Genomic DNA, 27,164 nt, shown 5'->3' on the forward strand with positions numbered 1-27,164 from the left:
ACTCTTTGAATGAGAGGGTGTGTCCAAACTGTTGGTCTGTACTGTGTATATATAATGAAACTGAAACAGCTGGTTTTAGACCACAATAATTTATTAGTATGGTGTAGGGCCTCCTTTTGCGGCCAATACAGCGTCAATTCGTCTTGGGAATGACATATACAATGGTTCGGTAGTCCTTGGCAGTAACACGCCCATCTAGTACAAGTATTGGGCCAAGGGAATGCCATGATATGGCAGCCCAAACCATCACTGATCCACCCCCATGCTTCACTCTGGGCATGCAACAGTCTGGGTGGTACGCTTTTTTGGGGCTTCTCCACACCGTAACTCTCCCGGATGTGGGGAAAACAGTAAAGGTGGACTCATCAGAGAACAATACAGGTCCTTCTCAAAATATTAGCATATTGTGATAAAGTTCATTATTTTCCATAATGTCATGATGAAAATTTAACATTCATATATTTTAGATTCATTGCACACTAACTGAAATATTTCAGGTCTTTTATTGTCTTAATACGGATGATTTTGGCATACAGCTCATGAAAACCCAAAATTCCTATCTCACAAAATTAGCATATCATTAAAAGGGTCTCTAAACGAGCTATGAACCTAATCATCTGAATCAACGAGTTAACTCTAAACACCTGCAAAACATTCCTGAGGCCTTTAAAACTCCCAGCCTGGTTCATTACTCAAAACCCCAATCATGGGTAAGACTGCCGACCTGACTGCTGTCCAGAAGGCCACTATTGACACCCTCAAGCAAGAGGGTAAGACACAGAAAGACATTTCTGAACGAATAGGCTGTTCCCAGAGTGCTGTATCAAGGCACCTCAGTGGGAAGTCTGTGGGAAGGAAAAAGTGTGGCAGAAAACGCTGCACAACGAGAAGAGGTGACCGGACCCTGAGGAAGATTGTGGAGAAGGGCCGATTCCAGACCTTGGGGGACCTGCGGAAGCAGTGAACTGAATCTGGAGTAGAAACATCCAGAGCCACCGTGCACAGGCGTGTGCAGGAAATGGGCTACAGGTGCCGCATTCCCCAGGTCAAGCCACTTTTGAACCAGAAACAGCGGCAGAAGCGCCTGACCTGGGCTACAGAGAAGCAGCACTGGACTGTTGCTCAGTGGTCCAAAGTACTTTTTTCGGATGAAAGCAAATTCTGCATGTCATTCGGAAATCAAGGTGCCAGAGTCCTGGAGGAATACTGGGGAGAAGGAAATGCCAAAATGCCAGAAGTCCAGTGTCAAGTACCCACAGTCAGTGATGGTCTGGGGTGCCGTGTCAGCTGCTGGTGTTGGTCCACTGTGTTTTATCAAGGGCAGGGTCAATGCAGCTAGCTATCAGGAGATTTTGGAGCACTTCATGCTTCCATCTGCTGAAAAGCTTTATGGAGATGAACATTTCATTTTTCAGCACGACTTGGCACCTGCTCACAGTGCCAAAACCACTGGTAAATGGTTTACTGACCATGGTATCACTGTGCTCAATTGGCCTGCCAACTCTCCTGACCTGAACCCCATAGAGAATCTGTGGGATATTGTGAAGAGAACGTTGAGAGACTCAAGACCCAACACTCTGGATGAGCTAAAGGCCGCTATCGAAGCATTCTGGGTCTCCATAAGACCTCAGCAGTGCCACAGGCTGATTGCCTCTATGCCACGCCGCATTGAAGCAGTCATTTCTGCAAAAGGATTCCCGACCAAGTATTGAGTGCATAACTGTACATGATTATTTGAAGGTTGACGTTTTTTGTATTAAAAACACTTTTCTTTTATTGGTCAGATGAATATGAAATTTTGTGAGATAGGAATTTTGGGTTTTCATGAACTGTATGCCAAAATCATCCGTATTAAGACAATAAAAGACCTGAAATACTTCAGTTAGTGTGCAATGAATCTAAAATATATGAATGTTAAATTTTCATCATGACATTATGGAAAATAATGAACTTTATCACAATATGCTAATATTTTGAGAAGGACCTGTACATGTTTCACATTGTCCACAGCCCAAGATTTGTGCTCCTTGCACCATTGAAACCGATGTTTGGCATTGGCATGAGTGACCAAAGGTTTGGCTATAGCAGCCCAGCCGTGTATATTGACCCTGTGGAGCTCCTGACGGACAGTTCTGGTGGAAACAGCAGAGTTGAGGTGCACGTTTAATTCTGCCGTGATTTGGGCAGCCGTGGTTTTATGTTTTTTGGATACAATCCGGGTTAGCACCCGAACATCCCTTCCAGACAGCTTCCTCTTGTGTCCACAGTTAATCCTGTTGGATGTGGTACGTCCTTCTTGGTGGTATGCTGACATTACCCTGGATACCGTGGCTCTTGATGCATCACAAAGACTTGCTGTCTTGGTCACAGATGCGCCAGCAAGACGTGCACCAACAATTCGTCCTCTTTTGAACTCTGGTATGTAACCCATAATGTTGTGTGCATTTCAATATTTTGAGCAAAACTGTGCTCTTACCCTGCTAATTGAACCTTCACACTCTGCTCTTACTGGTGCAATGTGCAATCAATGAAGACTGGATACCAGGCTGGTCCAATTTAGCCATGAAACCTCCCACACTAAAATGACAGGTGTTTCAGTTTCATTGTCCAACCCCTGTATATATATATCAAACATGTAGGGCAATACAGATGATGGCCACAATCTGGATGCTTAGTTTTGAAACTAATAAAGGGAAAACAGAATTTGATGTGATACATATCATTTCAACAGGGGCTTTACGGAAAGACATCTGCTCGAAGAGAGAATGATAATAATAACCCAGTATTATGGTCTTAACTGCTGTTATCTTTCAGACTTGCAGAAGTGACATCAGTCCTGGAGCTTAAATGCTGTTACAACCATGATCTTCTAGCATCCTTTCTGACACTATATTATGTATTACAGTATTGAAAAACGTAAGAGATGGGGAAGGATTTATGCTTTTCCCAGCAACACTCTCCAGCTTTGAGGTCCCCAAGCGTCCCTAAGCCAGGAGGGATAGTTCCTCTAGTGAGCTCTGGGTCTACTCCCAGTTGGATGTAACTGGAAAACCTAAAAATGGAAGGTGTTTAGAAAGCATCCGGATTAGATACCCGAAACTACCCGGCAGAGTCCTTAAAATGTGGAGATGCAGCAGCTGTGCTCAGATGATGGAGCTCCTCACCCTATCTTGACGGCTGTACCCATCCATATTGCGAAGAACCTGCATTTAAGCCATTTGACACAGTATCGTGATCCAAATCATGATCATAGGTAAGGGTCAAGGATCTTTTTGGCTCTGTTCTTTATTCACCAGAGCAGAACCAAGCACCTCCTTTACTGCAGATGAGGCCCCAATAGATCTTCCATCATGCTATCACTTATATATAAAACACTATAATACTTCACGCCTCTGCTTGAGGCAGAAAGTGACCCAAGACCTGGAGGGAGAAGTCCACCTTTATCTGTTTGGCAACCATGGCCTCAGACTTAGAGTAGCTGACTTCATTTCTGCAGCTTCACCCTTGACAACACACCACTATTGTGCCCAGTGAAGGTCATCGTTTCAAGATTCAAATAGAACTACATCACATTGTAGACCTATTTAACTTTATTTAAGGTTAGATCTGGCCATTTTTAATGGTAACTAAAATGTTTCTGTTCATTGTTCAACATGTCTTGTGTCAATTATGTCACTTCACATTTAATTCATGGTATTGCTTTCTAGTTTTGTGCGATCGTTCTGCTGATTTCAGTGGGTGAAGTCCCAAGGACCACCTCTGCATATGCATATTAGACAGAAGCATGGATAAGTGCTTTTGAAAAGATTTAACACTACAGTTAATATAGAGAAATGAATTAGAAATGGCTCTGAAAATCTGAAATTTATAAATTTGCACAATTAGTTTTTGCAAAATTAGTTTAGAATTCTCTTGAAAAGTTCTATAGGAATTAAACTATTACAAGAAGCCTTTTGTTAAAATAGAATTTCATATTATATACTAGCAAAATGTCACCCTGAATGCTTTCAGTTGTGTCTTTCACCTTGATAAAAGTGATCTTGCATTGACAAACATCGCTGTGGGAGTTTTTGATTGAGATCTCCCCATAGTGCTCAATCCAGCGCTGCCCACTGAGGATGTTGTGGATACAGGAAGTCACTTTATTCCATTCATAGTGATCCCCAAATCTGGAGAGAGTAATCAAAACAATGTTAGTTCAGTTGTCACTCTTGGACTTTCTTTATTTGTACAAGAATATGCACATCCGCAATTGCATTTTTTAAATTCATCTGTATGTATTTATGTGACAAAATATTTATCTTCTTAGTTTATTTCCTGGCTATTTTTATTTATTGTAGATGTGACTTATTTTGAGATCACAACTTAAAAAAAGCAACATGGGTCTTCAATGAACCTAACTGAGGTTTAACTAGTAATACAGGTGGACACAGAGCAAGAACCTAGGGAAAAAACACAAGGTCAGAAGTGCATTAAGATTGACTGCAGGATTTTTTTCACTCAGGTCTGTGTTAGAGGGAGGCGAAAGAAGGTTATGCCGGGGCTTGCGATAATCAAAGCTTACAGACTTACCTTGGCAGCGTGACATGAGTGGTACCCACAGGAACAATCTCCATCGACTTCCCCCAGAATTTGTTCTTACACCTGACATCTATGAAATCAGTTAAACAAATTGCTATTGATCTTATGCAGGAATTGTATTAAAAATACCAGTATTCACGTACCTTGCCAGAAGACAAAGTTTTTAGATTCTGCATGGCAAGCTGAAATAGGTGGGTGGTGGCTGACCTGACATTTCAGAGAAAGAGACACACCTTTTTTTTCTTAAATGCACCGCATAAATAATCTAATTCATTCAGGTAGGACTGGTAGCTTAGTCTTATCAGTAAGTCTGCATATTTTTTTGCACTGCTGATAAAAGAACCACAAGCAATCATACCTGCTCGGCAACAAACCGAAAACCTTTGTCTGGCCGGTCGCATTCATACGTCTCTCCCAGGACAGGATTGAAGGGTTTTCCTCCAGTCCTGTAGAAGCTGGATGCATATCCTGATACAACAAATGTGGCGATATAAATCTACACAAACAGAAATCAGGACAGTTAGAAGTTTGTGTGTGTGCTGCTCTTTATGTCAGAATTGACCTATCCTATGAATATTGCCTATCAGACGTTAGTACCTAACAATATTGGTTCAAAATTAATATAAGATCCCATAATACCAGACTAGAGCTAAAAGGTCCTGATCCTTGCTTCATTGTTTTAGGTCATAACTCCCACTCCTTTACTCATTTGAAGTCTAAACACTCTTTAGATGGTTTTTATTTGCATTTAGTAACTTAGACAACTTAGATTTTCTTTATGGGCTTTTTTTGTCTCCAATGCGTAACGTCTTGTTGCAGCATACTCCCAATGTATTTGTATAATTCATCTTTCTTTTTACAGCAGACTGCACTGTAAGGAATACTGCTGAGTGTCATTGCAGGTTTTGGTTCTAAAACTCTGACACAAGTAGAGCAAATTTCAACAACTAAAGTTTCTTCCTTTGAAAAATAAAACAAAGAACATATGTGGTGTTCTTAGTGAAACTGTTCAAGACTGATTAAGGTTAATGGCCAATACATCCTCTGTAAGAATAGAGGAGTTTATTCTCTCTCTCAGAGCTACAAGAACAAGATTACATAATTCTATTCTTGCAGCCCAGTTGAGAGCTCTTGTAGATTATTCTCGATGCATATTCTGGGGAGAACTTTTTTTTCGTGTGGTGTCCGACAGATACTGCAGTTGGCACGACCTCCCAAGATTCTGCACTTGATTTCTGCCGGAGCATGTGCAGGTCTACTCCAAACGTAGTTAGATGGTCTGGTACCGAATTAAATTTTGGGAGCCTTTGGAGCAGAAGAACCAGCATTACAATTGCTTGATATTATCTGAAACTTGCTATTCTATGAAATGCCATTATATTCGATGTTTTGTGGAAGCTGTTGGTTTTATAATGATCACATTAACATTTGTAGTCTGCTCTAATTCTGGGAAACACACAGTTTTGGGTAAGTTGCATGAGAAGATGCAATTGGCCTAAATATGAAGATACAGAGACTCATGCTGGGTTCAAATTGTCCCAATAATCAGATTGAAACTGGGATTAACGCCAGATTCTGACTTCAGTAGTGACCGAGACCTGGAGGTGAAGGTGGAGGGGTTGGAGGAGTATAAATACCTTGGTATTCACCTGGACAACAGACTGGACTGGAAATGCAACTGTGAAGCCGTCTACAAGAAGGGACAGAGCAGACTGTACATCTTAAGGAAGCTTAGGTCCTTCAGTGTTTGCTGCAAGATGCTGCATATCTTCTATAAGTCTATTGTGGAAAGTGTGATCTCTTCTGCCATCATCTGCTAGGGTAGCAGCATCAGAGCCAGGGACTTAAAAACGCTCAACAAGCTAATTAACAAGGTTGGTTCTGTTCTGGGGACTCCTCTGGAACCTCTGGAGATCATTGTCCAAAGAAAGTTTCTTCATAAAATGAAGAACATTATGGAGAACCCTGAGCATCTTCTTCATCGACTGTTGTACAACAACAGAGTGTCTTCAGTCAGAGGCTTCTTAAGATCTGCTGCAAGACAGACAGCTACAGGAGATCCCTCCTGCCCACAGCCATCAGCATCAACGGCTCTTTAAAGAAACCTGCATAATATGAACTACAACATTTAATTAAGTATTTTTGAATTGAATTGAGTTGTAATAAAAACAGACTTTCCAGTGAAAAGAAAATGCCCCCATTAACCTAGCTAGTTTAGTGTATCTTATCTTAGATTAGTTCAGTTTAGCTTTTCCTAATTTAACTTTAGTTAAGCTTACCTTATTTACCTTGTTTAGCTGACCTTAGCTTTGTTTAGTTCACCTTACCTAACCTTTTCTTAGTTTAATTTAGATTTGCTACATTTAGCCTATTTTATGTTAGTACCTAGTTAAGTTAGCTTGATTTCATAGGATTAAAACAATCAGGGCAGTCAATAACTGACTGAATTAGGTCTATGAAATGTTCTTTTGGATGTACTAAACCAATTCAATAAAATGTCTTGTTAGTAAGCATTACAATGTTGGCAGATTTTTTTTAATCTTTGAAAATAAGTATAACGTTCCTAGTTTTCAGCTTGTTTGACGAAATATCTAATTTTAACATCAGTATTTAACAAAAGGCTCCACTAAAACATGTTGGAATATGATTAAAAGATATTATCTTGATAAACCACAGCATTTTATTACGTGTTTTTATTTTTTGGGTTGTAGATTTTCTCAGCTCATTTTATCAAAATAAAGAAACTGTCTGTTACAAATGAATATTTTATGTTAATAATTGTGTACTTAATCTAAACTTGTTATATTGATAAGTGTTTTTCTCTGAATTTAAAACAATTTTAAGAAATTGGTTGAAATTCCTACTTAAAGTTATTGTCACATTACCCCTGGAATTACTTTTGTCACTCAAATCGCAGAGAGCACCAAGTTAACAGTTTATCTTAAGGGAAAATAAAAACAAAGAAATATCATACAACCAATTTTCTATCTCACCATACGCTCAAAAGGGTCCTGTGTGACAGCAGCCCTGTCCAGCAGCTCACTGTACTCCAGCTCCTCACAGAGTCTCTGCAGGGCATTGAGGGGCTCATTAAGATGCACAGGCATCGTCACCTTGGACAAATCTTTGCCTATGTTGTTTCTGAGGATGTTCCAAAGGCTGATTGTGTTGTTAGTAGGGCTGGGCATGGGCAGACAGGATCTACGTGAACAAAGGACAGCGCCTTCTTCTACAGAACCTAAGTTAGAGGAACAAGATGAATAAGGTCACTGGTGAGACACACTTAGTGAGGGAGAAGCCATTTAACAATTTATCTCTCCACCTGAACAGCAGAAATTACCTGAGTTGGGTCTTTCAATTTCTGTTTCGTTGCTGAAATTGTCCATTGAAATGTTGTCACTAATGTCACTGATGTTTGAGTCATCGTCTGATACCTAAAACAAAGACATTGAGACTGTAGCTAGTAGACAACTGACATACTTGCATAAAGGATGTGGACAGGTCTTTTTCAACATCCTGTCAAGTCAGTACTGGTTTTTGTAAGTGGAGATGAACAGTCTCTAAGCACATGGCGACAGAGGTGCACCTTGCCTTGCTGTGTTTTTAGATTAAAGTAAAAAATCCTCTATTTTTACATTGCTGCCACTCAAGCTGCCATGTCATCTGACATGGAGTATTAACCCTGCAAACAGAAAGGAATAAAAGAACAGTAACACGGTTAGAAAATATTTTAAATCTATTCTATGCTGAATTAAACCCCACATCTTCTATGTAATAACTGACCCATAAACTGGCAGACACTGCTTAAGTAATAGTTTGGAAAAGGCAGTTAATAATTTTTTTTTTATATTTCTCAGTAAATAAATTTTTCTCTGCAAATTTTACTTCTGTTCTTGCTGAAGAGTTGATGTGACACACCGAATTATTTTTGTAAACAGGAAAAATGTCTCAGAATGTCAAATGTAATCCTTATTTTATTACCTAGCTCTGACTGTCAGCATTGAAACTGCCTCCCAGTGGCTGACTGAACGATAAAGGCACACCACTACACCCACTTATATGGTTTACCAACCAAACTCACCTCATTTTCAGAGGAACTAGCTGACAAAAGGACCTCCTGTGCATCAAAGAACTCTGACAAAGACTCTGCAATCGAAGCTCTACTCTCATTGGAAACTTGGTGCACAAGGGGATGGGAGTCTTCTGCTGAGTCTGGTTTCTGAGTAGAGCAAGGTCCATAGTCATAATAGGAACGACAAAGTGGCAAACCAAAATTCCAGGCATTCAGAATATACAACACCTTCCACACCGATCGGCAGCCCTGGAAAACCTTCAGAAAATGTTTACCAGCTGCAAAATAGATTAATCTTCTATTGAGGCAGCAAACCTTCACGCTATAGATTTGATAAAAATACAAACTTTAATTTGCATACATGTGTTCAGTAGGAAAACAAAATCCATGTTAAGAGATATTTTTAAAAAAAAATCACCAGTACAATATTGGGAAAAAGCCTTTTATGTCCTCACATCACAAAAGTGCTTTGGTCAGATCAGACTAAACCTGGACTTTTCAGAAGCAAGCACTCCATATGGGGCTTGTGTTAAAAAAGGATGAATATGACAAAAAGTACCTTACGTCCACTGTTAGGTATGGTGAAGGATCTGTCATACTGTGGGCCCTGTTTCTCATCCAAACGCCCTGGGAGCCTTTTTAGAGTGCAATATGATGAACTTAAAATAACAGAACATTGGCAGTAAATTGCAATGGGTCAGCTTTAGGTCTTTAGACTGGATCAGTACACAAATGTTTCACCAGGCACAAATGAAACAATCAACTTTTTCTTAATATGATTTTCCCCATTGAATAAATTTACTCAGATTAAAGGCTGCAATGTTCAAAACCGGCAGTGAGAGATTATGCTGCAGCAGACAGGGATTCATTTAATTTAAGCCCCTTTTCACATCTTAACCAATGGTGCCAATGAATGTGGAGGGCACTGTATAACAATAAATGTGTAAAAAGACATCAATTTGGCATATAAGAAACTAAAAGACACTAATCTCTAGCACTTTGTATCACAACATGCTTCTTGATTTGACTGGATTTCTTTATTGGAATAAAACAAAAAAAGATTGAAAGCTATTTATAGGTCATAAAAGTCATGCATTCTTTGAATTAAACAATCCAAATAAAATAAAATGGAATAATAAATAAAATACTTGTTATATGTAGAGATAAAGTTGGATATCTACCCTGTATTATTTCTAAAACAGATTAATTAATGTGGACATAATCTTAGATGGGGTGATTTCATTTCCCTTTGTTCCTTCAATAAATTTCAAGAGGTACAATTAAGTGGATCAGCTCTTACTGTCTAGATACCAAATCTGATTAAACAATGAAAGGAGCTTACTTCAGAAGACAATAGGGAGTTTGAGGTCTTTTTCTAATCTATGCCAAAACAATCTGTGCATACAGTGAAAAGAAATTAAATTTAACATGCAACTTCTATTTTTACTCTCATTGCTGACTGTAGGGAGTTCAGAGAGGGAGTGCATTGTGTTGGGAGAAAATAAAGACAGGGATAGTAAAAAATATTATGATGGTAGGGGTGGGGGGCACTGCATTCCTGCACCCACCTGCACAGGGGCAGTGAGATTTATTAGTGTGGGCTCTATGATGTGGGACTCGGCATGAATCTTGTTCAGACGCTCTCTCAGCTCAGAGTTCTGCGCTAAAGCCTGGAAAAATAATCAATGTAAACACTTTTTATGCACACACACTCAGCCCAAACTGTGTTGAAAACTGTTGAAAACAAACTGGTTTCCAACATGTCATTCAGGAATCAGGAGGAAAATTTGCTGGCAGGAAAAGCACCAGTATTCTGATGTGGCAAATAAACTGCAAAAATATTTCTTTCACCACATCAGAATTTATTTGCTTTTCCTGCCAAAACATTTGCTCACTGATAGCGTGCCAATAATCATATGTAGCTAAAAACAGAAAACAGAAAGAGCCTCCAGGTAGGAGGCAGCAAGGTGGTCTTATTCGGGTGGGCAGACATCACACAGGAAGCCCGTACAGTAATCTCGCTAAAAGGCTCATCAATGTGTCACATCTGACAGGAGGTGTGGGAGGACATGTTTTTGTGTGTGGGAGGGTGAAAGCAGAAAAGAGGGTGAAACTCCTAACCCACTTCTGCTGACTGAGAGAGTGCATGAGCAAGCGCTGCTTCACCTACCGCTGCCAGGGTGTTCTTCATATTGACGACTTGGGGTGAGGTTGGGGGGTATGAGTCGTGATCCAGGCACTGCTTCAATCTCTCCCTCTCTGATGTTAGCGAGCTCAGTGCTGACTTCATGGTTGTATGCACTGAAGCAATAAGAAAAACAAGGGGCAAAAAATGAGCTCTTATTGGATTTGACCTCAGAGCAATGTAGATCTAAGTTATTGTAACAGAATAGTCAGTCACACCATGATGGTTATACATTAAGATCTGATTAGCTTTAAAGACCAGATCTCACCATTTAGCACCCCAATATATAGGGTGATTTTGGCTGAGGAACATTATTTGGACACTTGTTGAACAGTTTGTAAATTCATTTTGTCAAAGAACAATGAAATAAAATCGATACATTGGGTTGTAGCGCTGGGAAAGATGGCCTAGCGGCAAATAGTATTGTCAAATGAATTCCTGCAATGAACACACTGATTTACAATCTCGTGAGGATTTATATTGAGGTGGATTGTCATGCGGAGAACATTAAAACACTTATTAGAACATAGGAGGGAGTGCAGTCTTATGTTATGTGTATGAACTATAGATACTGTAGGTGAAGATGAACTACCTGCTAAGCTGCTGAAGGACCACCCTGCAAAGGCAACCCAGATTAATTTCTGTTATTTATTACAATTTGGGAACTTTTTTTGAGACATAATTATCCTTTTTTGTATAACGATGAACTGACAAACTTATGTTATGTGGTGAATTTTTCTTTTCACAGACTTTTTTTTAATATAACAATTATTACATTATGGCCACCTGCCTAATAATGTGTTGGCCCCCCTTGTGTTTTACGCTCTTAAAATACCAGTTCTCTTTCAAACCCAGTACAATGTTTAATATTTATTTACTTTCACTCTTTTGTCCATTTTCATTTGTTTTTGCTGTAAAAAAAATACTTGGGAAATCCCCCCTCAACAAACCACCTTCTTATTATTACAACCTTCGAATATATGGCATTTTTAAAAAATATACTGTTATTTTGTGCCACAAATCCATCCATCACAATTTATCCATCAACATTTAGAATGAACTAAACAAATGCACATTTATGTATTTAAATATAATTAGAAATTAAACCTCCTCCTTTGTATCTTGTATCAGCATATACTACTAATTTAAGTACCAATAATAGATATATGATGTCTGAAAAATAGATTCTGTCAGTTAAAACATGGTGTTGTATAATGAGCAAAGTTTCTAAGCATTTTTGGGGAAAAGCATGTTTTTATTAAATTTACAAAACATAGCAATGGTTTTTAAAAGTCCCTCTGAGTGATTTTAAAGTGAATTCTTATTAAATCAACAGGGTTGTATTGCAGAAATTTGTTAGAGTACAAATGATTTCCATCACTGCTAAGTAGCTTATTCCTTTCCTCCTCTGGGATAGAGCTGCACTACCATTCAGCAATACATCTAATGAAACTGCTAAATTCAAGTTGTTGTTTCTAAAAGCCGTCATTGCTCAAGGCCGGTCTCAGTATCCTATGAAATATTGCCTTGCTTCAGTTAAAACTGATGTAAAGGAAAGGAAGCATATGGCAGTCAGTTATTTTTTCACGTGAGAGAAATATTAAACAGTTTTACTTAAAAATCAAGGTGAAGCTTTCATTTAAAAAAAAAAAACTTCCTACACTTAACCGTAATAATTTAGAATTGTGTTTATTTTAACAAAGCTTTTTAAGCAACAGGACAAAGCACATTTGTTAATGTAATGAGGATCACTAGAGAGCAAAACTGCATTAACATTGAAATGTCACACAGCCTGCAAAAAGCTTGACCTTTGGCAGGACTGGGCCCTTTAGTGAGAAAATATTCTGTGATTTACGACCTAAGAGGTAAAAGAAAAAGTGCTAACAAAGAACAATATCAACATTTCGAAGTCAGGACTTGAATGTAAACAAGAATCTGTTGAAAGCACTACTGTACAGTAAATACCTGGAGGGTACACACACGGATAGATTAAACAAATGAAACTGTGATGATAAAGTAGTATGGGTAAGATTGTTGGTATTGTTGCATCACAGTGATATGTCAAACTTAGTTTAATCAGAATCACTAAAGCTTACTGGCTTTCACCAGACATTCTACCTATTTTCTTAAAAGTTATTATGAGGTACTCGTGGGCTTTATTTGACAGTTTTGCAGACAGAGAGAGTACATGCAGGAAGTGGCCCAGGCCTGGAATCCAACCCAGCACAGCTGCATCAAAGACTATTAGCCTTTGTAGATGGGGTCCCTCGTCTACCCTCAGTGACATACAGCAACAAACATTTTACTTATTTAAAAAAACTAACAAGCTGCTTCAAAGTTCGGTATTATTGTGTGCATCACACTGAACAAGGATCATATGGGAAGTCCGGATCGTAGTAGAGCCAAAGAAACCATTCAAATTATTCAAACTACTACCAAAGAATTCTAGATGAGACATACTGCCCAGTGCCAGAAGGCTCGATTAGAGCAATGGAGATCCCTGGCAAACAGCATTGTTCCCCACATCCTCAGTGTTTTTCTATTGGACATCGATAAAAAGATCTAAAAATTGCAGTGTGGAAACACCACCTTTAAAGCCTGAGACAGCTTGAGCAGCTTCCTCAGAAAGACTGTAGGCAAATGCAGATGTTTCATTGTGAAGAACAGAGACCGGTGGTCGGCAATGATCGCTGCTAAATGTGCTGCCACAAAATATCTAATACCATCTTTGTTTTTGTTGTGTCATTTACAGTTATTTATTTAAACTAATTGACCACTTTATTTGGTACATTTTGTCAGTATCAGATTGAACCCTCTTCAGATCTGCATCATGCAGTCCTTGTATATTTCAATTGTGCAAATCTCCGTGTTCACCACATCCCAAAGGTGATCTATTGGATTGAGATCTGGTGACTGTAGAGGCTAATGGAGTGTGGTGAACTTCTTGCTGTGTTCAGTAAACCGGTTTGAGATGATTTGAGCTTTGTGACAAGGTGATTATCCAGCTAGGAAATAGCCATCAGAGGGTGATTACTTGGTGGTCATAAAGAGATTGAAATGGTCAGCAACAGAACTAAGGTAGGCTGTGGTGTTTAAACAATATTCAATTAAGTACATATCCCCACACGACCGTTAATTTAAGCTACTGTTGTCTTTCTCTCACCGTGAACCAGTCTGCCAATTTTCCTCTGACCTTTGACATTACCAACCACTTCTATTAACACAGCTATGGCTCACTGGGTATTTTCTTTTTTTTCAAACCGTTCTCTATTAACCTGAGAAATGGTTTTCTAGGAAAATCCCTGTATATCAGCAGTTTCTGAAATACTTTGCAACCAAAAAAAAAAAAAAAAAAAAAACACAGCACAATCAAGATCACTTAAATCCCCTTTCTTCTCCATTCTTAAGAAAATGTCTTCACCACATCTAGATGCCTAAATGCATTGAGATGCTGTGTAATTGGCTGATTTCTTAATTATTTTACAAGTAGTTCAAAATGTGTTTTAAGGGTCAAGTGAGTAAATTTTAATATGCAGTCAAATGAGTAATCCAAAAGTTAAGAAGTTTTTAGCTTATTGTGAAAAGACACCTACTAGTTTGTTAGTATCTGCAAGAATGAATCCAATTCCAAGCTTAAACAGTTAATTCAAGCAGAGGATTGGTTTGTTTTTTATCACAGCATGCATTTAAATCCTTTATTAGTAAATAAAAACTTTGCATATAATTACTAATAGAAACTGTGCTAAAATTTGTGATGTCACTATGTAATCAACACAGTATATTTTTCCATTGCTTAACATAAAACTTCTTTAAATCCTATAAATATAGCATAGAGAGGAGTAAATTCGGGACTTTCTTTACTTTACAAAAAAATCATATTGGACTTTTAATCCAATAGTCTCTTTACTATGACCATAAATAATTATGACAACCTTGATAGTGAGTCCTAACAGGTAAAGAAGACTGACTCATTTAACAAAAGTGACCAAATCATGTGACAAACCTATAGACATTTTCCTCGAGCATCTCTTCAAACTGTGAAATAAATTGACAGTTTTAACTCACAGTCGGTGGCAACACGGCAGAAGTCCTCCTGCAGCTTTGCCACATCAAAATGTGAATCCAGGGATTCGGGGTCGACTTTGTCGTTTCCGAGCGCAGCGGTGGAGAGATTGGGGTTGGAGGCGTGGAGGCGGACGGAGGCAAAGGAGATGCAGCTGGGTACCTACAGTGACAGCAGGAGGAATAGCATTTTACAAACTCACACTAGGAAAAGATCTAGCTTTTTCACAATTTATTGTCATCCTAGTTACCTGCAGAGTTGCTTTGTTATCTTTATTGTAGTTTTTATTGCGCCATTTCCTTTGAAGACTCTTTCCTTTTTTGGGGCTGTCAAATGTAGATGCCTAGGTAACATAAAAGAAAAAAACAAAAAACAAAAAAAACCCAATATATATATATATATATATATATATATATATATATATATATATATTGTTTTTTTGCAGCACTAGTGGCCTTTATTTGTTTTGTTATTTTTCGACAGTAGGTAGACGGGAAATGGGGTGGAGACAGGGGGAAGATATGCAGCACAGGTCTCTGTTGTTGGGAGTCAAACTTGGGATGGTTGCTTCGAGGCCCGAAGCCTCCGCAGATGGCTCACGTGCTCTAGCATGCGCCGCACCCCAAAAAATACTTTATATTTAGCAGCAGATGACTTAAAGGCAAATGACAGGACACAAGCACGTTATTTTACATAAATTGTGAGTCATGTGGTGTTTTGGATGTGATTTTCAGTACGTGAGTAATCTTGTGATGCAGTCATTTCAATCCAACCTTCTTTTAAAGGTTAAAGCAAACAGAATCTGACCTGTAGTGCTTGAATAGACGGAGCAGAATAAGTGCGGTGGAGGAATTCCATGCTCTGTATCAGGTGGTTCAGCTCCAGCAGGTAGGCCTCACACACTGACAAGTCTAACAAAGGACAAAAACAGCCTATAATTTAGAAAGGAACGCATAAAATGGATAGTACTTCAGCATATACTCACTGATTTGGTTCAAATAAAAATAAAGAACCTAAAACCTAAAACAAATGCAAAACTGAGATCTTTGCTTCAGAACTTTTTTCAGGTCATTAAAAATACTTTCAAATAACCTAGCATAATAATTTCAAATAGCATAATCTTGGCAACACTTGAAATGTTTAGAATTCAAATGAAATGAAATATTTTGGACCCACAGAACACTGTGCTCACTATTAACATTGTGAACTTTCACTAGAGAGAAAACTTCCTGATAGGTTTAGGGCCTACATCCACCACTCTATTTTATTTGTCCTCTGAAGTTCTACATATGGACCGATTTTAGTATGGAAACTGGAAGCTTATTTATTGCTCTGCACTTTAAATTAGGTGCTGCTCAGTCATTTCATCAATTTTTATCTTCATTCAAATATAAACATTTTTACAATCCTTAAATTTACTGTGTTTATGGACTTTTTGTGCACATTTAGTTTCCCAAAGAGGGATTTTAATAGCAGGCCTTTGTTGCATGGCCCTAAATAACATAAAGAGTTTTCGAAGTGGAAGGGTCAGCAGATGGCAGTTTAAGTATATACTGTATTTGCCAATACAAATCCCAGTCCTTTTCTAACAGTATTTTGGTATTCTGAAAACAAATGTATGGCTAAGCACCTTGCAAGGTTTTTGCAAATGTTTCCTGTTTCATCCTTGGTGTGTTTTTTGTGGGTGCTCAGGCCATGTCCTGGAGTGGTGGGCTCCTGTCTGGAGGCCCATGGCTCCTGCGGTTGTCGGGCCGGCTGTGGACCTGAACTACTCTAGGCTCTGGTGGACGTCCATCCCTCTTGACCTCCCAGGGGCTAATTCACCCAGTGGGATGATAATGTCCTTGGTCCTTCCAAGTTCTGACTTTCACATTGGTGAAAATTATACATACAAGCTGATTTATACATTCACCCCCTATAATATTTGGTTGAATGTTTTTTAGCACATTACACCTTGTTGTAGACATCAACAAGGTTGTGGGACAATTATCTGGGGTTATACTGAGTATGTGAGTACAGAAATGCTAGATTTAATTTGGTTTAATTTGCTGGCAATAGGAAAAGGTGGAAAACCACCAAATCTTTCAGCTTCACCAGAAGCAATTAACAGAGAGATGGTCCAAATGTGGAAACAACTAGGTGTTCCAACAGGACAGTGATATTATTAGGTGTGTAATACACTATATATTTGAACCTGCCTGTATTGTTTTGCCCCTGTGTAAATAAAAGAAAATCCACAATTAATTCAAACCTATGCATGCAGTTCTTGCTTTTAGAATCCATTGAAGTTGTGCGTTATACTATCAGATATAAAATATATATAGTCCATAAAGACATTTAATATCCCAATAATCAACCAATATAAAAAACATAAAACTGAATTGTACCAGAAGATTTATTGCATGTCAGTGGTGTCTAAATTTATCATTTATTAATAATAATCTTCTGCGCATGGGAATATACATGAAATCGCTTTGAGAAGAAGTAAGAAGACATTTTTCATTTCACTTTCACTTTCCTTTGCAGACTGCATAAGGCACTGAGCTCATTCTGTTAAATTATTTAATTAGTGACTAATTCAATTCTGAGTGTAATTAGTCATTGTTAACATAACAAGACAAATGATTACAAAGGAACAAGGAAAACAAAGATTACTCATCAGTACTTTGAACCTGAACATTAACGGAGTGGTTTCACAATTATTTGCATTTCAATAACTGTTGACAGGCAGTAATTTTGTGATGCTTTACTTAGAGGAATTACAGGCTTGTTTGAGTGTTACAAGGCTCACAAATGTCAGAGGTCGCCGTCTCACCTTTGGAGCATTTGTCCATTTCGTCTGAAGACTGGAGCCAGGCAGCTACCTTGGCCTGGCAGTTGGAGTTCAAAGGGAAGCCCGCTGCGGGATGGACTGAGGACTGCCTCCGTAGAGACATGCACTGCAGCAGCAAACAAACTCAAAATTAGTAATTGTTTCTGTACGTTAAATAGCCCATATCAGTCTAATTGCATGCTTTGTAGTGCTCAGGTGTACCCTTCTCAACGATGCGCCTTCTGCTATGCCAGGGGAGTTAGGGGAGGGGAAGATGGGGTAGAAGAAGGGCTTCTCATTGGCGCACATGGCGATCTCGTTCTGCCGATAGAGTCGATGGTGGCGCAGCTTGGAAACCCATTCATCAAACAGCTCCTGTGACTTAATCTGCAACCAGAAATCAACACAAGGTCAAGGTCAGGTGGAAAGACTTGCAGAAAGTTACAATTCTTCGTCAGCTGACAGTCCCTTGCACAAACAAGAAAAGAGATTAATTTACTGTTATATAATTCAAAAGAAAAAAAAATTAGGAAAGCCTGCTGTGCTCCTGGGTTAGTTATTTCATTTATGGGCTTTGTGGTTTACCTTCAGGTGATAAATGTTCTCCTCGGCGTCAAGATCAATACACTTGGCTTTCTTCTTAATGGCCATTACGGAGAGACCCACGTCAATGCAGCCGTGCACTTTCTTCTTCTCAATCTGTGAGTTGGCGGGAGAACAAAATGTCAAATTCAAATTTGATGGAACGTTACACAAGCGTTACAGTATGATGTCCAGTTTTAGAACGAAAAAATAATCCCATTATTGGCTTTGGGAAGATGATTTACCGCCTGGTTTAACAAATGTGACACTAGTAGGTAAAATACAAATCATCATTCATTGCAATGCTAAAGACATTGAAAGGAAATCATGGCTTTTTGCATTGAGATTCCCAGATATATAAAAGGCATATTACAGAAGGCATAAAGTATGCTTCACAGCATTCCTACTCCTTTTTCCACATTTTGTCACAACAGCCACAAACCTTAACGCATGTTATTATGTTTTACCATCAACATACCGTCCATATCACGAGACATGGTGATGGCAACATCATGCTGAGGCAATGCTTTTCTACAAAAGGGAAGATGGTCACCACTGATGGGATAGATTGGGTGTAATACAGGCTAATCTTAGAAGATAACTTGTTAGAGACAGAGGTGGAGGTTCACCTTCCAGCAGAACTTCTAAAGCTATATAACTTCTTTCAACTTCACATACAGTGACGTCTAAGAGCTCTAATCTGACAAAATATAAAAAATATGTAAGCGCTGTGAAACATTTTGTAAGTTACTGTATTATCTGACTACCCTACATGATAATTTTGTACTCACATCAGCACTGCACTTGCCATATTTAAGGATCCCCTTGTCCAGGAAGAAGTATCTCTGTAAGGATAAACAAGGACAATGAGTACACATGATGTAGCTGGGGGGATGTGGACAATTCCTGACAGCAAACCGAGGACTCTGTTATATCCCTGTAATCATGACAGAGAAAATCTCTTGATGATGTCTGTAATTAACTTTTCTACAGTGAGATATTTGTCATCCCGGACTCTTCCCTTGTATCTGTCTGCCTTTACTACTCCTACACTCACTCAGAGCCACTCTTCCTCCTCCACTAAATGTAATTCTCAGGGCTCCTAAGATACATCACGAAAATCAGACTGGCAAAAGCCAGAGACCCGACAGGGAGTCAATACTAAATGTAGTTTAGTAACCAAAACGCCATAAGCTAATGTGTCTGAGTGGGGCACTAAGATATCTAAGCATTATCATGTGAGGAAAAGCTTTCAGACTGAGTGTAAACAGGCGCTGACCCGGGTCATATGTGATGCTTTCCAAGGGTGGAATCATCTGCTGCATAAGATCATTCAATTAGTTTGACGCAACCATAAGGCGTGTCGGCAGGACTCCAAAAGCAACATGAAAATTGTGGAGAGATGTAAAATTTAATAGACATCAAGTCATCGTGGCTTAAAATATACCACTCAAAGGGAAGTGCAACATATCAAAGGATATTTACAGTACAGACCAAAGGTTTGGACACACCTTCTCACACAAGAGTTTTCTTTATTTTCATGACTATGAATATTGTAGCTTCACACTGAAGGCATCAAAACTATGAATTAACATGTGGAATTATATACTGAACAAAAAAGTGTGAAACAACTGAAAATATGTCTTATTTTCTAGGTTCTTCAAAGTAGCCACCTTTTGCTTTGATTACTGCTCCACACACTCTTGGCATTCTGTTGATGAGCTTCTAGAGGTAGTCACCTGAAATGGTTTTCACTTCACATGTGTAAGGTTTAATAAGTGGGATTTCAAGCCTTATAAATGGGGTTGGGACCATCAGTTGTGTTGTGCAGGAGGTGGATACAGTACACAGCTGATAGTCCTACTGAATAGACTGTTAGAATTTGTATTATGGCAAGAAAAAAGCAGCTAAGTAAAGAAAAACGAGTGGCCATCATTACTTTAAGAAATGAAGGTCAGTCAGTCCGAACAATTGGGAAAACTTTGAAAGTGTCCCCGAGTCCAGCCGCAAAAACCATCAAGCGCTACAAAGAAACTGGCTCACATGAGGACCGCCCCAGGAAAGGAAGACCAAGAGTCACCTCTGCTGCGGATGATAAGTTCATCCAAGTCACCAGCTTCAGAAATCGCAGGTTAACAGCAGCTCAGATTAGAGAACAGGTCAATGCCACACAGAGTTCTAGCAGCAGACACATCTCTAGAACAACTGTTAAGAGGAGACTGTGTGATTCAGGCCTTCATGGTAAAATAGCTGCTAGGAAACCACTGCTGAGGACAGGCAACAAGCAGAAGAGACTTGTTTGGGCTAAAGAACACAAGGAATGGACATTAGACCAGTGGAAATCTGCTTTGGTCTGATGAGTCCAAGTTTGAGATCTTTGGTTCCAACCACCATGTCTTTGTGCGGCGCAGAAGAGGTGAACGGATGGACTCTACATGTCTGGTTCCCACTGTGAAGCATGGAGGAGGAGGTGTGATGGTGTGGGGGTGCTTTGCTGGTGACACTGTTGGGGATTTATTCAAAATTGAAGACATACTGAACCAGCATGGCTACCACAGCATCTTGCAGCAGCATGCTATTCCATCAGGTTTGCATTTAGTTGGACCATCATTTATTTTTCAGCAGGACAATGACCCCAAACACACCTCCAGGCTGTGTAAGGACTATTTGACCGAGAAGGAGAATGATGGGGTGCTGCGCCAGATGACCTGGCCTCCACAGTCACCAGACCTGAACCCAATCGAGATGGTTTGGGGTGAGCTGGACCGCAGAGTGAAGGCAAAAGGGCCAACAAGTGCTAAGCATCTCTGGGAACTCCTTCAAGACTGTTGGAAAACCATTTCAGGTGACTACCTCTTGAAGCTCATCAACAGAATGCCAAGAGTGTGTGGAGCAGTAATCAAAGCAAAAGGTGGCTACTTTGAAGAACCTAGAATATAAGACATATTTTCAGTTGTTTCACACTTTTTTGTTCAGTATATAATTCCACATGTGTTAATTCATAGTTTTGATGCCTTCAGTGTGAAGCTACAATATTCATAGTCATGAAAATAAAGAAAACTCTTTGAATGAGAAGGTGTGTCCAAACATTTGGTCTGCACTGTACATAGCATGAAACGGTTTTATTTTACCTTGTGCCAACCCTTCATGGGCCACTTCCTCCTCTTCAGCATATAGCCCTCCTGTTTTTGGGGCTCCAGGACATTACCGATCCCCCCACGCAGGCCCTCCACTATTTCCCAGCTGTCCTGCAGGTGCACATAGAAGAAACTGTTAGGGATGCATGATATCTGGAAAACATGTAACTGTGATACAATTGCTAAATATTATTGATTAATCCAGCTCTTCCTCACTTTCTTATTTTTCTTTTTTTATTGTAACCTTCCCAACCATTAGAATACACAGCACATCCGGCATGGGCATCAATATTGATGAGTCTATCCAACTGACCAATTGACCAAATATACAGTATTAGTGGTAAGCAGAGTTTTAATGCATGGCACTTAGAGTATAATGGCCTGCCAACAGTTGCTTCCTTTGCAGATGTGGTATTGCACACATTTATATTGCATTGTCGATTGCAATTTAATATTTTATGCTCTAAAAAGTATCTTACCCTAAATTATCTCATGGCACACTGTTCAATCCATCGTCCGAACATTGAAAAAGTAAGACACAACTGCATACCTACCATAACATGGCCCTAAATTGACAAGTCGTAAAAGGAGATCTTTGAAAAAACAGCTAAGATGCTCATGGTAACACTGGAGGAGCTGCAGAGATCCACAGCTCAGGTGGCATAATATGTCAACATGACAGCTATCAGTTGTCGCTCCAAATATCCCACCTTTATGCAAAGAAAGCCATTGTAGAAAGGACGCAAGAAGAAGGAAGCAGTTTGAGAAAAGCTACGTCAGGGGCGCAACAAACATGTTGATGAAGGTGATCTGGTCAGATGAGGCCAAACCTGAACTTTTTGGTCTCCATGCAAAACCCTATATGTTCATCCTGAACACTGCATCTCTATAGTGAAACATGGTGGAGGGTGGATCATGCCATGTGGATGGTTTTCTTTGGCAGGATCAAGGAAGCTAGTCAGAGATACAGGACAGTTTTGGAAAAGACTTGGAAACGACTTTCTAGCAATCCAGCAACCCTACAAATACAAGCACAGCAACAATGCAAGGCTTTAAATTTAAGCACAGTCATATGTTAGAATGGCCTAGTCAAACTCAGACCTAAATCCAATTGAGAATCTATGGAAAGACTAGAAATTTGATGGTTATGAGGTGCCCCATCTGATCTGACAGAGGTTGTGCTGCTTATAAAGAAAAAAATTAATTTTTAGATTACAAAGAATTTTGAAAATCATGTATAATTTTTCTTACCTAACAATTATATCCTTCTCTTTGTCTGACCACTCTGTACGATCCCAATGTAAAACAAAAATGGCTGTTTTTGTAACCTGACAAAATTGGAACAAAGTCCCGCTTTAATTTCTTGCCTCATTTCCATTAGTCATTAGAGGGTAATTGCTGTCAAAACAAATAGTCAAATGCCTGACTTTAAAGTTTCACCTCATGGTCTCATTTTTCAAAATTAACTTTTTGGTTGCATCTAATTTGTCACCATAACCCTTTCCTCACTGAGATTAAAAGGGTTGAGTCCAAATCCCCAGCAAATACAATGATTGAGATGATATTTCATCATAAAATTAATCCCTCACAGCTGTGTTTGTTTTGCAGCAGCGACATTTCTAGGAAGGCTTTAGAAACATTATAGAAGAATCTGGCATATCTGTGGGGCAGTGGCTTTGTTAGGATTTGGAAATATCGGGGGCTTAGCCCAGGTCAGAAATAGTTGATTATTTTATATGAGAGTGGCCTAGTTTATAAGTAATTTCATATTAAAACGATATAGGACATATTATATCCGTTTTCTGCCTTGGCTGGGTTTTGAATGAATGTAAATTCTTGTCAATTAAACAAAAAAAGTATACAACTCTTTAACTGGGTATATTTTTAGTGTTACCAGCTGAAATGAAGGACTAAGAAGAACTCAAAGTTTAGGATTCATGAAAAAATTACTTTTTTATAAACCAGTTAATGAACATCCTGTGATATTAAAAAAAAACCTTATTTAAAATTCTGCTCCTTCTGTTTGACAAAAGTTGTTTTTAAACTTTGAGAAACTATGTTCACTTTGGGTCTGATAAATGTGATCCATTCCTCATTTACAGAAATTATCTTAATAAATCCTATGGTCTCATCAACGTTTTCCACTACCTGGCCTCCACATTCATTATTTCTTACATTTTTAAAATTCTAAGTAGTTAATTTATTATCTTTATCTTAAAAACGTTTTACTTTACTTTATATTAGACAGAAACAACCGATCCTCTACAAGGTGCTTTATCTCCCTTATCATCCCATCAGCTCAACTCCACCACCCTACTTTTGTCATAAGTAATTTTGGCAAGGATTAAGACTTTATTACTGTGCTTTGTAGAAGATCCATTATTATTATTATTTGGATGTTATCCATCCATCCATCCATCCATCCATCCATCCGTTGGGACCCAGCCATGGGCACAACATAAATGGCCAGTATGAGCTATTCATATATTTTTAATATTCATAATTACATCATCCATCCATCCACATTTCTTCTTTTGATATTTTCTTCTGACATTTTACGTCATTGATCTTTTTTTTTTTTTTTATTGGACTTTTCGTCTTATTTGCTCAATACAAAAAAACTGTACCATTTGTTCTCACAAATGATAAAAACATTTGAGAGGAGCCGGATAAAACCCCTCCAGCCTGATCTTGTGGAGGAAGCAGCTCAGCGCTGATGTTATTGCAGCAGCTGGAGTAAACTTTATTTCTCCTCCACCAGACTCAGAAGCCCTTCTCTGACTTAGGAATAAAACTATTTTATTACCGGTGTGACAACAAAGATTTGACACGGAGAACAATGACTGGTAGCCTGTGCACCTAGTTGCAATATGGAAATACTGTGTGTGCACAATTTACCTTTCCTTCCCTCCTAATTTGCTTTTGGACAAATATAGAATACAACAAAAACAAATCAGCTCGTTTATAAGTAAACACATGCAATGGCATTCTTGGAGCTTAATGCATCTGTTCGATAGACATGTATTTTTAAACGCCTTCCTTCTTGAGATCCAGAGCTGGTAAAAAAACATCCCGGGCATCAGCCTTGGAGGCCTAGTTCTAACAACGCCAATGCTGTGGGGAAACAATAACTATGGAGTTATTTATAGTTTATATTAATTTTAGTGTTGAAACAGTTGTACAATTCTAATTTTACCAAATTTTTGTTGTTGTGAATAATCCTGTTATTTAGCAAGTAGACAGTGATTCGCAAAAGTTATCATATCCGTTGAAGTTTCCTAGAAAACGTTTGTTAAAAGGCGTAAAAAAATACCTGTTTGCAGATTGCTGGAAGCCACGTAAGGGACACAGCAAACACGAGGAAGAAGGTGTACTGGTAGGCCAAAACTGAACTTTTTGGCCGACGTGCAAAACACTATTTGTAAAACATGGTGGTGGTAGCATCATACTGTGGGGACGCTTCTCTTTAGAAGGGACAGGGAAGCTGATCACAGTTGGCTGGAAAATTAATGGAGCTAAAAGACCAATTCTAGGGCATGGATACTTTTGCAAGGCACTGTAGATGAACTGAGGTTGTTTTTATGTCGTATTTTAAGATTGCTTCATAATTAAATATCATAGTTCAAGGTTCTGTTTTTTATTTCTTTAAGATTTGCCTTGATTTCAAATGCAGGCGATTTCTTAAATGTTACTCCTTGTGCACCCTACTTCTTCTTTCATTCTTTTGAGGTGTTTTCCCTGAGTTTGGCTAAGGTTACTCCCTGCCTCTTTGTCACACCAGTTATCTGTCTCCAATCAACCACCTGCAGGATCTTTGTGATTATTCCCCTCTCTATATATAGTCATGCAGTTTTCTTTGTTGCTTGCCTGTCCTGCCTTTTTGATCCCCAGCAGTATTTTGCTTGTCTTTAATTGTTTGCAAATAAAATGCCTGTCCAATGCCTGAATACTGCTTCTTTGAATCCTTCATACCATGGAACGTGATATTCGGAGACATTGTCTGGATCTCGAAACATTAGGTTTTGAAAAAACCTTTCTTTTTAAACCGTTTCACTCCTTTCAAATAATTTGAAACCCAATTTCCTTAACCAGTTATCCATAAAAGCTGGAGTTCACATCTTTTTATCCCTTCATCTTCTCCTTCTGTTCTCATTAATGAAGAAACCAAAGTCGGATCCGGTTTCTAATGTTTTAATGTGATGATAAAGCTACATTGCTTTAATGAATTCTATCTGCATAACCCAGATGCCAGTCTTTGTTGCAGTTCCTTAACAGCGTATGTGTATTGACTTCTTTTCCATCATCCTCACTGTGTGTGGTAACAAGATAAGCTTGGGTCCTCATCCAGCCTATTTTGTCACAGTTCCACTTGTTTTATTTTGAACTTATTATTTATTGCTAGGACTACAGATTACCGTACTTGAAACTGATATTGACGAGTATCCATTTTCTGACTTTTAAGCTTTCAGATACATCTCCCATACTTAAATGGCATATTCTTTTGTTTTACCCATTTTGTTGCATCCGTATCCGTATACCCCGAGGACAGTAAATAAGTAAGTAAGTAGCTGATCTCAGTTACTTCAATGGGAAATGTCAATGTCACGAACTAAAAAACTTTCCTTAATGTGTTATTTTCCCCACTGAATCACCATATTCAAATTAAAGGATTTATTTTTCTTCAAGATTCATGAGAATCTGCTACTGCAATGAAACATTTTGGGTTTTATTCACATCTTCACCAGGGATGACAATAAAAGTGGATTGAATTGTAGACATTCAGTTTTATCAAGCTGGGTGTTGGAAATTCAACATTAAACAATTTTCAATTAAATAATATAAACAAGAATCAGAGCATGCAGGACAAGATTTAGAGACAAAAAGGGAAATTTTGGGGTATGCATCCTATACACATAGTGTAGAATTGACACAACATTTCATAAAAAGAACATTATAATGATAGTTAAACATGGTGATAGGGTCGGGGTTCTGGGGATTTCTGTCCTGTTAGTTGTCATCAACCATTCAGCCACTAGGTGAAGCCAAGGACCTTGTGAGATGAGCACAGGTGTTTCCCATCGGTAATCTTCTCTGGAGCTTTAAAACTCACCACTCTCTCTTCCTGTGCAGGTGATCCCCGCCACATTCAAGCCCAGATCCAGACGACCTGTTTTCGTGTCAAAATAAACTAACTTAAGAACTGTTTCACATTCTCCTGAGTCTTTCTGCATGTGGGTCAGAGCCATTAACGTTAAGATGACAGAACACTTAGGCCAAACTGACCAAGCAGATCCTCTCAGGAGAACATTGTCTGATCATGCCCTCCAGATCCAATCCCACGAAAATCTCCTGCGCTCTATTCTGGAACAACAAAAACAAACAAACCAACAGATTGACCTGATGTCTTCCGTGTTGCAGCAAACCCTCAGCAGTACTTCCTCCTCCCCTATTGGGGGCAATGCAAGCTCAGCAGTAACCCAACAACTTCCTCACTCACGTGACGTCATATCCCCTAATCCGGACAAATTTTCTAGTGAGGGAAATAACTGTCCTGGGTTCTTATTACAGTGTGCTTATCTAGTGTTCAACCGTTCACCCACTTCTTTTCCCCACGATGATATAAAGATTTCATTTATACTCTGACTTCTCACTGGAAAGGCTTTAAGATGGGCTGAGGCACGATTCACTAACTATAACCAGTTTCGATGCACCATTAATCAATTTATTCAAGA

General features: G+C 38.8%; 1 protein-coding gene across 2 annotated transcripts in view; it reads right to left on the minus strand.

Moving 5' to 3' along the window:
* osbpl3b (oxysterol binding protein-like 3b) overlaps positions 1-27,164 on the minus strand; it is a 76,606-nt gene that overhangs the window by 7,149 nt on the left and 42,293 nt on the right. Inside the window, exons 3-19 of one of the 2 annotated variants that reach the window (XM_047361003.1) lie at positions 21,427-21,543; positions 19,087-19,140; positions 18,299-18,412; positions 17,936-18,100; positions 17,717-17,840; positions 15,709-15,812; positions 15,152-15,244; positions 14,904-15,063; positions 10,824-10,954; positions 10,222-10,323; positions 8,663-8,800; positions 7,922-8,015; positions 7,575-7,819; positions 4,940-5,077; positions 4,725-4,788; positions 4,573-4,651; positions 4,025-4,169 (exon numbers count right to left, since the gene is read on the minus strand). In XM_047361003.1, the coding sequence (XP_047216959.1) occupies positions 4,025-4,169; positions 4,573-4,651; positions 4,725-4,788; positions 4,940-5,077; positions 7,575-7,819; positions 7,922-8,015; positions 8,663-8,800; positions 10,222-10,323; positions 10,824-10,954; positions 14,904-15,063; positions 15,152-15,244; positions 15,709-15,812; positions 17,717-17,840; positions 17,936-18,100; positions 18,299-18,412; positions 19,087-19,140; positions 21,427-21,543 (2,067 nt within the window). The remainder of the gene's footprint in view (positions 1-4,024; positions 4,170-4,572; positions 4,652-4,724; positions 4,789-4,939; positions 5,078-7,574; positions 7,820-7,921; positions 8,016-8,662; positions 8,801-10,221; positions 10,324-10,823; positions 10,955-14,903; positions 15,064-15,151; positions 15,245-15,708; positions 15,813-17,716; positions 17,841-17,935; positions 18,101-18,298; positions 18,413-19,086; positions 19,141-21,426; positions 21,544-27,164) is intronic. The other variant, XM_047361004.1, reaches the window with a different exon arrangement.

Source organism: Girardinichthys multiradiatus, chromosome 3 (genome assembly GCF_021462225.1).
Source record: "Girardinichthys multiradiatus isolate DD_20200921_A chromosome 3, DD_fGirMul_XY1, whole genome shotgun sequence".
Taxonomy (NCBI): domain Eukaryota; kingdom Metazoa; phylum Chordata; class Actinopteri; order Cyprinodontiformes; family Goodeidae; genus Girardinichthys; species Girardinichthys multiradiatus.